Raw genomic sequence first — 12,554 nt, 5'->3', positions numbered from 1 at the left:
CTACACAGTCAGACACGACTGAAGTGACTTAGTATGCAAGGTAGTATTTACCAGATTTCTTAGCTGTAAAGTTCCCTTCCCTTCTCTTTCTATGTTGTATTCTTTGAAAGCAAGGCATTAAGCATAACCCACACTTTAGGGAATGGGAAGTTATGTTACATTTCCTTGAAAAGGAACTATCTACATAAATTAAATATAAGTGGTCATGAAACATGGCTGCCAATGACTAATGTAAGCTTAGGCTGTGTTGGCCGTAGGTGAGTAAAAATGAGTTCAGTTCAGTTGCTCAGTCGTGTCCGACTCTTTGCGACCCCATGAACCGCAGCACGCCAGGCCTCGCTGTCCATCACCAACTCCCGGAGTCTACCCAAATCCATGTCCATTGAGTTGGTGATGCCATCCAACCATCTCATCCTCTGATGTCCCCTTCTCCTCCTGCCCTCAATCTTTCCCAGCATCAGGGTCTTTTCAAATGAGTCAGCTCTTCGCATCAGGTGGCCAAACAAAGCATTGGAGTTTCAGCTTCAACATCAGTCCTACCAGTGAACACCCAGGACTGATCTCCTTTACGATGGACTGGTTGGATCTCCTTGCAGTCCAAGGGACTCTCAAGAGTCTTTTCCAACACCACAGTTCAAAAGCATCAATTCTTCGGCACTCAGCTTTCTTTATAGTCCAACTCTCACATCCATACATGACTACTGGAAAAAACAGCCTTGACAAGACAGACCTTTGTTGACAAAGTAATGAGAGGGACTAGTTTTATTATACCCTCTATGTATCTATGTTAAACCTGTAAATTTTTGTTTGGTTCTCTTGGTCTCAGTATAGAGGAATATTAACAAATTTCAGCACTTCAGAAAGAGCTGGCCAGATTCATAGTCTGGAATGATTAAATAAACTGGATATTTGACCACCAAAGACTTAGGGTGAACATCATAGTTTTTCCCTGTGATATGAAATGTACCCTGTGTTCCAGAAGGCAGACTGAGGAACAGAAGAACAACAGTTGTTCACCTAATTATTCACTGGTTTTCATCCAATATGAGCAAGCACTGGCTGAAAGGACCTAATCAGGTAATGAACTCCTCCCTCATGTAGTAAGATTCTCATTGAACAGTGTTGAAGCCACTTTCATCTGGGCTCACTAAACTCCATTTTTATTTTCTTGACTATTTTTTCATTTAGTTTATTAGCAAAAATTTGGGAGCTAAAATTTTGTCTCAGTTGACTCATGGAAGGAAATATACTATCCACCTTTCAGCCAGGCTGGATGGGCTCAGGAGTGATGTAGTGGGACCATAGATGTGAGGAGAGACGGAGACTTGTTAGAATTAGTGACAAAGTCAGACAGAGGGACTGATTTGCGGGCTCACTGCTGGGTGCCTAGAACTATAACATGGGATCTTGGGTATTGTCTGTCTACCAAGTACAAGTGTCTGCATTAAGCAACCTTACTACCCTTCATCCGCATACATTTCTTCCTCTGTTGAATGGCTACTAGGTAATAACCTGCCCTATTTTACCTTTCCTTTTTCTGATGGGTGAGATTTACAACAACAGGGAGAAATTCTACAGAAGGCACAGACTGTTTTGATTACAGTCAGTCCTAATAAATCTGGAGATACCAAGTTGTACCATATACAAAAAATGATATTCACCCAAGTAATATCAATTCTATTTCTACTCTCTGGTCATATTAATGTAATAGTACTTGTGCCTGATTTTAGAGAAAGTCTACCACTCTTATGAAGTGAATGCATCTGAACTACCATAACGTGTCTGTGTTTAGCATTCCCTGTATAGTGTTTTGTTGGTTGAACCTTCCCTTTGAGTTCAGGACTTTGCCGTATTTGTGTAAGTTGAGGGAAAGGCTGCCAGGAGCTGGGGCTACCATCACACTTATTCAGTAATTAACTAAGGTGTTGGTTGCCACAATGAATGAGATATGGTCTCTGTCTTGTCTTTAGGGAGCTTGGAGTCTGAGGAAGGAACTTATAGTCTACAAAATGGGGTAAACATTCCTTTCTCTTAGTCACGGACACTTCATCTCCATTCTGTATGTATCTCAGATGTACCCAAAATGTATCTGGTGCTTTTTGTATGGGCCATCTCATTGTTGCATGTTCCTATCTACATCCATTCTTGTGTCTCAGTCATTCCCCTTTGCATGTGTGCATGCATGCTAAGTTGCTTCAGTCGTGTCCAGCTCTTTTCGACTCTATGGACTGTAGCCCGCCAGGCTCCTCTGTCCATGGCATTCTCCACACAAGGATACTGGAGTGGGTTGCCATGCCTGTCTCCAGAGGATCTGCCTGACCCGGGATCAAACCCACGTCTCTTAAGTCTCCTGCACTGGCAGACAGGTTCTTTACCACTAGCACCACTTGGGAAGCCCCAACTCCCCTTTACATGGAACCTTTGTGCTTAGGACTGCCTGTGAAGAAGAGGAACAAATTATGCCTTCTGCTGTCCTCTTGGGGGTGGTGGTAATAGAGAAAGGGATTCAAGAGAAGACAAAGCTCACTGATAAGCTGATGCATATTATGTACCCCTATGAGCCACAGGAGAGTGGGCAGCCAGGCCAGGCTGAGAGGTCACTGGCAACTCATTCTAATTAGAACATCAGTAGCTGTCATTTCCTTTCTCATTGCAAATGCTACTATCCTCACAGAGGGAATAATGAAAAATCCTGGAGGAATGTGAGTTGGAGGAGGAAGTGTAAGGGGAAGAGGAAGAGAAAGTAGGAGAGGGTGGGCCCAGTGGGGTGTTGGAACCCTCTTTTATTTGATAATGCAAGTGGATCCTATGCATGTCTTCCCAACTCTGCTTTCAGCAGCACCATGTTGGTAGCTTGAAATTGGTCATCCTGGGAATATTTATATCATGCAAATTGGCAAACACTATATATAAGAGCTTTTTCCCCTTGAAGAGCTGGTTCTTATACATTTAACCAGTACACTGCTATGTGCACCCTATGGGCCTAGAGACTAGGCTCAAATTCCAACATTATTTTCCTTTCTGAGGAAACAGAATCTTGTCTCTCCCAGCCCTGGACACGAACTCAACTTTGCAGTTTCCTGAGTGAAGAAGGGGGTTTATGGGGTTCCAGGCTTTGGAAACACATAATGGCACACAGAGACACAGACACTTATTGCTCGACATCCAATATTAAGGGATCTACCTCTATGTGGCAAGGTACCTACACCACCAAAAGAGTTTCCCTCCACACCCACTTTCCATCCCCATTAAAGAGAAGTATCATTGGAATTTATTTATATATTAAGAGTTAAAATAGATAGCTAATGGGAAATTGCTGTATAGCACAGGGAACTCAGCCTGGTGCTCTGTGACAATCTAGAGGTGTGGGATGGGGTGGGAGGTGGGAGGGATCTTAAAGAGGGAGGGGACATGACTGATTCATGTTGATGTGTGACAGAAACCAATATATGCAGGTCAAGAAGCAATAGTCAGAACAACAGACTGGTTCAAAATTGGGAAAGGAGTATGACAAGGCTGTGTATTGTCACCCTGCTTAATTTCTATGCAGAGTACATCATGTGAAATGCTGGGCTGGATGAATAACAAGATCAAGATTGCTGGGAGAAATATCAATAACCTCAGATATGCAGATGATACCACCCTAATGGCAGAAAGCAAAGAGGAACTAAAGAGCCTCTTGATAAAGGTGAGAGAGGAAAGTGAAAAAGCTGGCTTAAAAGTCAACACTCAAAAAACAAAAATCATGGCATTTGGTCCCATTACTTCGTGGCAAATAGATGGGGAACAAGTGGAAACAGTGACAGACTTTATTTTCTTGGGCTCCAGAATCACTGTGGACAGTGACTGCACCTATGAAATTAAGACACTTGTTCCTTGGAAGAAAATCTATAATAAACCTAGACAGCATATTGAAAAGCAGAAACATCACTTTGAGGACAAAGGTTCATATATTCAAATATATGGTTTTTCCGGTAGTCATGTACATATCTGAGAGTTGGACCATAAAGAAGGCTGAGCACCAAAGAACTCTGCTTTTAAACTGTGCTGGAGATGACTCTTGAGAGTCTCTTGGACAGCACAGAGATCAAACCAGTCAATCCTAAAAGAAATCAGCCCGAATATTCATTGGAAGGACTGATGCTGAAGCTGAAGCTCCAATAGTTTGGCCACCTGATGTGAAAAGCTGTCTCACTGGAAAAGACCCTGATTCTGGGAATGATTGAGGGCAAGAGAAGAAGTGGGTAACAGAGGATGAGATGGTTGGTTGGCATCAAAGACTCAACGGACATGAGTTAGAGCAAACAAACTCTGCGAGATAGTGAAGCACAGGGAAGCCTGGTGTGCTGCAGTCCATGGGGTCACAAAGAGTTGGACATGACTGAGTGAGTGAACAACAAAAACAACACAACATTGTAAAGCAATTTTCCTCCAGTTAAGTATAAATAGAATTTTTTAAAAAACCATATTTATTTTTAATTTTTATTGTTTAGCTTATGACTAACATTTGGTTTTTATAGGAGAACAACTTTTACTTTGACCAACATATTTGCTGCAAAATTTTTGCTGTCCATATTTATATATATTTATAATAACTTATGTACTTATCCTGATTCTCCACTCTAACCATATGCTTTAGATGGGACTGGCCTCCTTCAGGCTCTGGGTGTAAGCAGTCCTCAGATCTGGCTAAGGTCATGATGAATGGTTCAGGAGTGGGCATGTGGCCAATCAGATGTCCCAAGATGCAGAGACAGTTGCAGAGACTGTTGAGAGGTAGGCACGCAGTCTTTCCTACTGGATATCAACCTGGGAGAATATAATTCAGGAGCTTCTAGGAAAAGAGAAGATCCTACTCACAGAGTTTCGGTTTCTGGATCCAACAATGCCTATAGTTTTAATTAGTTTTATATTTGATTTTTGTTGTGTTTTGGTTTTTTTTTTTTTGGTTTTGCTTTTTGGCTCAAACCAGTTGGAGCTGTTCACATCAGTTGAAAGAGTCTTAACTGATACAATATGTTTTACAATTTTCAGTTAAGAGGACTGTAATCTTTAGAAAGAAATTGATGACAACTCTTCTCACAGTATATGTTGATATTTTCAATAACAATATATTATATGTCCTTACTTTTATTTTTAATAGTATTTTACTAAAATATTTATTCTAAAATGTTTGCTTTACATTTATATATAAAGATATTTAGCTAAAAATTATCAGTGGAATTTATTTCAAAAATCCTTTAGAGTATTTTATGTGGGATCACTCTTCTTTGGCTCATCCACAGTTTTTACTGCCTTCACCTTCTGTAAGGCTCCTCCTCGAATAGGCAGTTTCTTAAGAGCAATATCTGTATCAGCCAGAGGTCCTCCCACTAATCGGGCAGGAGTGCTTTCCACTGTTACTACCCCACCAGAGGGCACCTATAAAAGCAAAATTAAACATTTAAGAGTCCATTTATAAAAATTTTCACTAAGAGGAAAATTTATTCATCCTTTGGCTAACTTTGGATAAGACACAAAATGCATAGAGTAACTAGGAGGCAGTGTGTAAGAATGGAAAAATCAGGGCTTTGGGGCCTTTGCAATCAGGGCCAAATTATTTCCAGAAGAGAACACCAAGAACATTGGAATATGGCATGGATCTATTTACCAAGCAAAGGAGGCACTGCACATTTCCTGTCAATGAGATGTAGAGACCTACTTTGACTAGTGTTTACAGCAGTTTCTTGGGAATCCTGGAGGGCTAGGTCTGGTCTAAACCAGCACTAGGTAAGGGCAGGGATAAATATGCCTTAACTACTTGACATTTTAAAGCAAAAAGAAAAAGTATGAGACAAAACCTTATGGAAATAACATTCTTTGGGAACTAAATTCATTATCTATTAAGAAAAGTTATGGAGAAAAAAAAATCTTACTGTTGCGTTAAGGCCTTTAATATCTGTTCTGTGAAATACTGCATTTGGTGGTCTTTCACCATATCTAGAGGATTCTATAGCTTTCTCTTGAAGTCTTTTTGCTTTCTGAAGATTTTTAAATTAGAAAATAAAATTGTTATTAAAGCATTAACTATGGTACTTACAAAGAAGTATACAAAATATATTTGTGTCTGGTTTATAATTTATTAGCACTAGATCCAGCATTTATTCATTTAAGCTAAGAAAATAGTTATTAGCAAGTTATATCCTTTGCACATTGCAGGAAACAACTAAAAATGTTACTGAGATTTCCAGAGCTACTGGCAATATATGACCAAGGGATAAATTCCTAAAGAAATCAGGCTCAGTTTTTTGCACATGGTTGAATAAACTACTAAATTTACAATAGATGATGCATGTTTTCAAATTATTTTGTACAAATACTAATCCAGTACACTTAAATGTTTTAAGAATTCAGAATAATGCAAACTATATAATTTGCTGCAGTTACCTTCAAATTTAATAGTTGAGGCACTAGAACAGGTGAAATCCTAGGTAACAACTGATCTGTGTGGAAGGGTTTTCATAAACTCTTCCTTAAAAGTACAGGTAGTTATGAGGCTATTTTGTAAATAACATTGGGAAGAATTTTTCATGAGAAGGGGGAGACATGGTATCTTGAATAAGCTTGTTGTTAATTTTAGTTTTGCTATCTTAATATTGTTCCACTATTTTTGTAGGCTAATATATCATTTAATGATTTCATATTTAGAGGAAAAATTATCACATTATGTAAAACTGTATCCCAAGCACAAATGGAAAAAAGTAATGAGATTTTGGAACTCTATGGTGTTCTTACATATTTCAAGTGAACAATCAGCATTATAAACTTTTTAGATTACTTTCAAGCTTATTGCTGAAGCAGGTTATCACATTTTCTCAAATTCCTATTTAAGCTTTAATATAATGTTTCTTGTGGTGGTCACAGGGAAAACATCTTTGATCAAGAGGGCAATATGGACAGTTGTTTTTTGTGTCCTTCACTCTGCTTCTTACAGAATCAGTGAATAAGAAGGCTCAGAATGGAAAGCAGGAGCACACTCCTGCTTATTCCTGACTAACTCTCATCTCTTTTATGCAAACCAGGAACACCATCCTTGTATCACCCTGCTAAGCCAAATGAAACTCAGAGTGGTATCTTCTGAAACTGTGAAAAACGCTTAGTTTCAGTTATCATTTTAAACTGCAAATAAGGATCAACAGTGTTGGTATCCCACAGAAAGATCAACAGAAAAAGGTGAATGAATAGTTCCCTGAAAAATTCTGTCAGAGTTGGCTGGTTTTTGTGGTTATCATAATATTTAAAATAATCATACCTTTAAAGTTTTAGCATTTGATGTTCTGGCCAAGAAAGTTTCCCATGATTTATTAGCCAATTCTCTTTGCTTGTGTGTGGCTTGTATCTGAAATGAGAAAGATAATTAAGAGTTCATTTCTACGAAAAGATGCCAAAGGGCTTGAATACCTCTATTTTGAAGAAAGAGCTAGTTTTTGCCAACATAAATTTTAAGGCCAACTAGCAAAAAGATTAGAGTTTAACAACTTAAATAACGAAAGTCTTAAAACAAACAAACAAAATCCTTTCCTCACTATGTGGCCAAGGTTTGAACTGCTTCCCATGAAATGTAATGAAAAACTCTTGTTATAAAAATATAAAATATGAGAATAACAGTAAATGTTCTCAGCAAGACTGTTTTAAATAAGTATCACTTGCAAAAACAGAGTATAATCCAGAGCATGTTACATAAATGACCCAACAGCAAATCCACAAGAGAAAATAAAGAGATTTCTGCTGCCACTGATAATAGTTTAGGCAAGATTATATTGGTGGAGCTTCTTCTAATTTATGACTTCAGCAAGATAAGCAATTTTGTGAGAGTGCTGAGTTTGTTGTGGAGTTACAGTCTGAGAAATACTACTGACAAACTACAAAGACTGTGGTTCTCAAGACTCTCCACTAAATATATAATCAGAAAACACATGCCCTTGGTTGGCATATAGTATATTATTAAGCTTAAATTATGAACCTAAGGGTATTTAATTAAACAACTGCTAAAAAATAAGTGGGGTCAGAACCATGATAACAAATCAACGATAATCAGCAAATCAGCGATAGCTAGTCCACACAGCAGAATACTGCCACTCAATATAACTAATGAGAAGCAGAACTTCCATCAGGGATACTCCACTGAAGATCAAAGGAATGGCTTACATGGCAGTATCCTTGCAATAAAAACTCTCCAACAAATAAAACTTTTAAGAAGGGAGGTATCTAAGATGGAGTAGAATTTATAAGTGGATGCTAAGTTCCACTAGACGGAAGACATAAACATTTAACAGTATAAGTGAAAACATCAGGCAATAGAAAAACACTTTGGAAATCACCTTAAAGAGTACTAAATATTTAACTTTAGTCATAAAGGATCACCAAGCAGCAATAGGGAATCTATATCATCTCTGCATCGGTGGACAAGTTCACTTAGTCACTTAACCTATTTGCTCAAAAACTTCAGGTGTGTTGTTTCTCACCTGTGTAAAGCTTTTGGGGAAAAATGGCTTATATTTTCCCAACAGGCTTTTTCTGACTAGCTAAAGTCAGAGAGCACATTTACAGAGTGCTCACAGCATGTGATTTGGCACTGAGGTAAGGAGATGTGCCTCTGGTTGGCATACAAGTGAGGGCCTGTCACAGAGTGAGGGACAAGGGCCGACTTTCTCGTTGAGGTTAAACTTACAGTCACAGAGATACACTGTCAGAATTTTCTAGATGTGTGCACTTAAATAGACCACAATTTTTGAAACTCTGACATTTCAAAAATGGAAATGTAAGCCTTTAGAAATAAAATTATAATGTCATAGACCAGCAATGACTACAGTAATTGAATTTCAAGCTATTCACTCCATGTTTTCTTTCAATCTGTACAAAGACACAGAAAGTAACTATAAAAGAAAATCACAAAATGACTCTAAGTGCTGAAGCATTCACAAGTAAGGCAAATATACCTTAGGGATAATTTCAACTAGTTTATACACTGAAATTATTTTGGCTTACTTTTGTATATACTTTTTGTTCATTTTGCACATCTTGGCGTGCTTGGCTTTCAATCATCTCACTTTGCAGAGAAACAACCATCTTTCCAATATTTTCTGATGCTGCTGTAATAGATTCCAAAATTTTTTTGTCTGTGCTGACTGGTCTTAGCTTTTCTAATTTTATTTCTTCATATATTTCATTCCATATTTCTCCAATCTGTTATAGCAAAGTTTTAAAAAGTTAAATTAACCAAAAATAAATGATATACTTTTAGGTAACCTAAAATGTATTTGAGTGATCATTCCAAAGTTAACACTTACTGAACCAGCTTTTCCTAACTTACTCTTTGGGAATAAGTGGCACTGGGAATGATTTGGGGCAATACTTACATTTGAGTATTCAGGAATCACTTACCTGATGTTTTTCAATGATAAGTATTCACAGAGAAGGCTCTACTATCTAAGTGTAGTTCATTGCCATAATCACTGCCCTCTCCTTTATAGTCACTCTGTTTTCACAGCTGCACAAATTGTTGCTTTACTCTCATCCTCCTGAAGTACTGATGCTTTCCTTTCTAAAGCCCTGTTTGAAGGCTGGGTCAAGATGAATTTATAGAACAGTGAAGATGGAGATTTCTGGACTCCTGGTACCTAGTCATCCGAGAAATAGGGCCTTGTCCCTCATCTTCTAGCTAAGGTAATACTTGACCTAAAACTCTTAATATGTTGATTTCATCATGCTATAGCTCCACCTCATATACTGGGATATATGGAAATTACTGCATTTGAGTATGTTTAAATTTAGAGGAAAAAAATATTCACCCAGGATACGGGTAAAATTAAGCCTTGTTTTCCCTTTTTAAATAGAGATTTATTCATTTACAGCATTTAATACATAGTACTAATATTAGAAGAGAATGTTTACTTGAAAAGGCTTTCCTAAAAGTTCAAAGGCATTTATTTACCAAAAAGTATATAACCAGCGAAGTAAGCAACCCAGGACTATTAATTGATATTTGACCATTGGATAATGTAATGATAAAACAATACTTTAGTAAGTATTAATAATTTATTTTAATAAGTAGTAATTCATTCAATTCTAGCTCTTTTTAAAAAAAATTATTTTTGAAACTTTTGACTGCACTAAGTCTTCGTTGCTGCGTGTGGGCTTTTCTAGTTGCTGAGAGCCAGGGCTACTCTTTATTGCCGTGCACAGGCTTCTCATTGCAGTGGCTTCTCCTGTGGCAAAGCACAGGCTCACTCTGGAGCACAGGCTCAGTAGTTGTGGTACCGGGCTTAGTTGCCCTGTGGCATGTGGGATCTTCCCAGACCAGGGATCGAACCCGTGTCCTTTGCATTGGCAGGTGGATTCTTAACCACTGGACCACCAGGGAAGTCCCAATTCTAGCTCTAAATACCCTTTTAAAGAGAAGAAATTATGTTTTAAAGATCTGTTAGGCTTCTATATCAGTAATGTCTATCTTCCTTTATAAACTAAAAGTTGGATGAAATCTTATCCCATGGAAATACCCAATAAATTAATTGTATGCTCCTTGAATAGTACCAGATGTAAAATGAAAACTAAAAACTATAGAGTATGTGGATTATTGCTCACAAATATGAATAGATCTTTCCCAACTGATGACCTGCATACTAGATTTTAATAACAAGGCTAAGAAGGTACTCACTTTAAAATCAAGATATCTATGTATGATACATAGAGTGACAAAATCTTCAGCAGATAAGCCAGGTAAATTTTCAAAATCTAAACAAAGTTTATAAAGAGAGAATTACTTTAACTGAGCAAATAATTCTAAAAGGCATATATTTATCATAAAAATGCAAATGATTCCTTTTGATTTCATCCTGATTTATGAAAATGTTACTTCTGTGAGCACCTGGCTTCCTCCTGTAACAAACCTCTGCCAGGTCATCCTTATGTAGTCATTAAAAGAGGAACGCTTTCTGTGCTGTGGTCAGACCATGATACTGTACTTTTACAGTCTTTAGAGTGAGGACTTTTTTCTTAATAAGAAGCGAAGTTAAGTCCTCAGGTGATTCAGAATTCTAGTATTTAAGTCTAATCATCTAAACTAACTGTCTTTAATCCTGACTGTACTCTGGAATTGCCTGGGGAGCTTAAAAAATACTGATGCCTTCCCCCAAATCCAGAGCTCAAGGGGGCAGCTGGTTGCATTGTGATAACAATGGAACATGCATTTGTCTATATAAAGGGACTTTTATTCATCATGTCTGAAAAACGGACTCCAAAGTGAAATCAATTCACAATACTCAGCAAAGAAAGAGAGGCTCTTTAGAATTTGACAAGTAACTTCTTACCTAGTTTGCCCAACACAGCATAAATTTTTGCTCTGATATTCTCAGCAACATCCATAACTGCAATAGTTGGGCAGTTAGCAGGCAGTGGTATGATTTTTTGCTCTTCTTGAAAACTAGTAAATAGAGGTTTCTTTGTATCTAATCATTGGATATCATAAAAATATAGAAAGGACAGATAAAAATTGTAGTAAATTAATAATTTTAAGATTTTAGTCTAGACATCATAAAATATACTAACAGAATACAGTACTGCCTGATACATGATTACTCTTTTAAAAACATAAGTAACCAGCAATTTTTCCCCATTCTGTTGGAAAAATTTAATTTTTACTATTTATGTAAAGTATAAAAATTTCACAAAATTACCTTTTAAAAGTGAAACCTTCACCTAAAAAACTTTTCTAATTTTGAGATCCAGAAACTGAACATGTCAGTTTAAAAATGATTTAATCTCCTATTTGCTTTTGGTTTCTATATGTTATCCTATAAATATAAAAACTATTTTATGATGTTATGGGTTAGAAGTTAGAAATAATAAAAATGGATTGAAGAGAGAAATCACCAGGAGTTAAAGGGGAAGTATTTTCACTTAAAAATAAACAATACTAACATATAAAATTATAATAAGAATCATAAAAGGTTTAGAAAATGTAATATAGCACTATGCTGCTGCTGCTGCTAAGTCGCTTCAGCTGTGTCCGACTCTGTGCGACCCCATAGATGGCAGCCCACCAGGCTTCCCCGTCCCTGGGATTCTCCAGGCAAGAACACTGGAGTGGGTTGCCATTGCCTTCTCCAATGCATGAAAGTGAAAAGTGAAAGTGAAGTCGCTCAGTCGTGTCCGACCCTCAGCGACCCCATGGACTGCAGCCTACCAGGGTCCTCTGTCCTTGGGATTTTCCAGGCAAAAGTACTGGAGTGGGGTGCCATTGCCTTCTCCGATATAGCACTATAGAATAGATAAATGAAATATAAATTCTGGTACTATAAACTTCATTAGAGTATAGTCATTTAAATTTATGACCATTGATTTATTTTTATTTAGAAAAGTTTCCTCCTTTACATAAAAAGTAAACTATAAATGAGAATCAACAGAAATGTACAAAATACCAGAAAAATTGTTCTTAAGCACTCTACTTTTTAAGCACTCAAATTTTATTGGTAAATGAAATATTACTGAAAATACTTACAAAAGCAGATAACCCA

General features: G+C 37.3%; 1 protein-coding gene across 15 annotated transcripts in view; it reads right to left on the bottom strand.

Annotated features, from left to right (window-relative positions):
- Positions 1-12,554, bottom strand: part of CFAP69 (cilia and flagella associated protein 69) — a 79,763-nt gene that overhangs the window by 15,148 nt on the left and 52,061 nt on the right. For 5 of the 15 annotated variants that reach the window (XM_006075228.4, XM_025291319.3, XM_044946763.2 and 2 more), the window contains 6 exons: positions 11,349-11,486; positions 10,697-10,773; positions 9,028-9,225; positions 7,292-7,378; positions 5,916-6,020; positions 4,469-5,421 (listed from right to left, as the gene is read on the bottom strand). In XM_006075228.4, the coding sequence (XP_006075290.2) occupies positions 5,251-5,421; positions 5,916-6,020; positions 7,292-7,378; positions 9,028-9,225; positions 10,697-10,773; positions 11,349-11,486 (776 nt within the window). In that variant the 3' untranslated portion in view covers positions 4,469-5,250. Of the gene's footprint in view, positions 1-4,468; positions 5,422-5,915; positions 6,021-7,291; positions 7,379-9,027; positions 9,226-10,696; positions 10,774-11,348; positions 11,487-12,554 lie in introns of those variants that run through there. The other 10 variants (XM_044946758.2, XR_006552885.2, XR_006552884.2 and 7 more) reach the window with 6 other exon arrangements.

The sequence above is a fragment of the Bubalus bubalis genome, chromosome 8 (genome assembly GCF_019923935.1).
Source record: "Bubalus bubalis isolate 160015118507 breed Murrah chromosome 8, NDDB_SH_1, whole genome shotgun sequence".
Lineage (NCBI taxonomy): Eukaryota > Metazoa > Chordata > Mammalia > Artiodactyla > Bovidae > Bubalus > Bubalus bubalis.
Note: the sequence above shows the minus strand (reverse complement) of the source record. Positions and strands in the feature narration are given on the sequence as shown.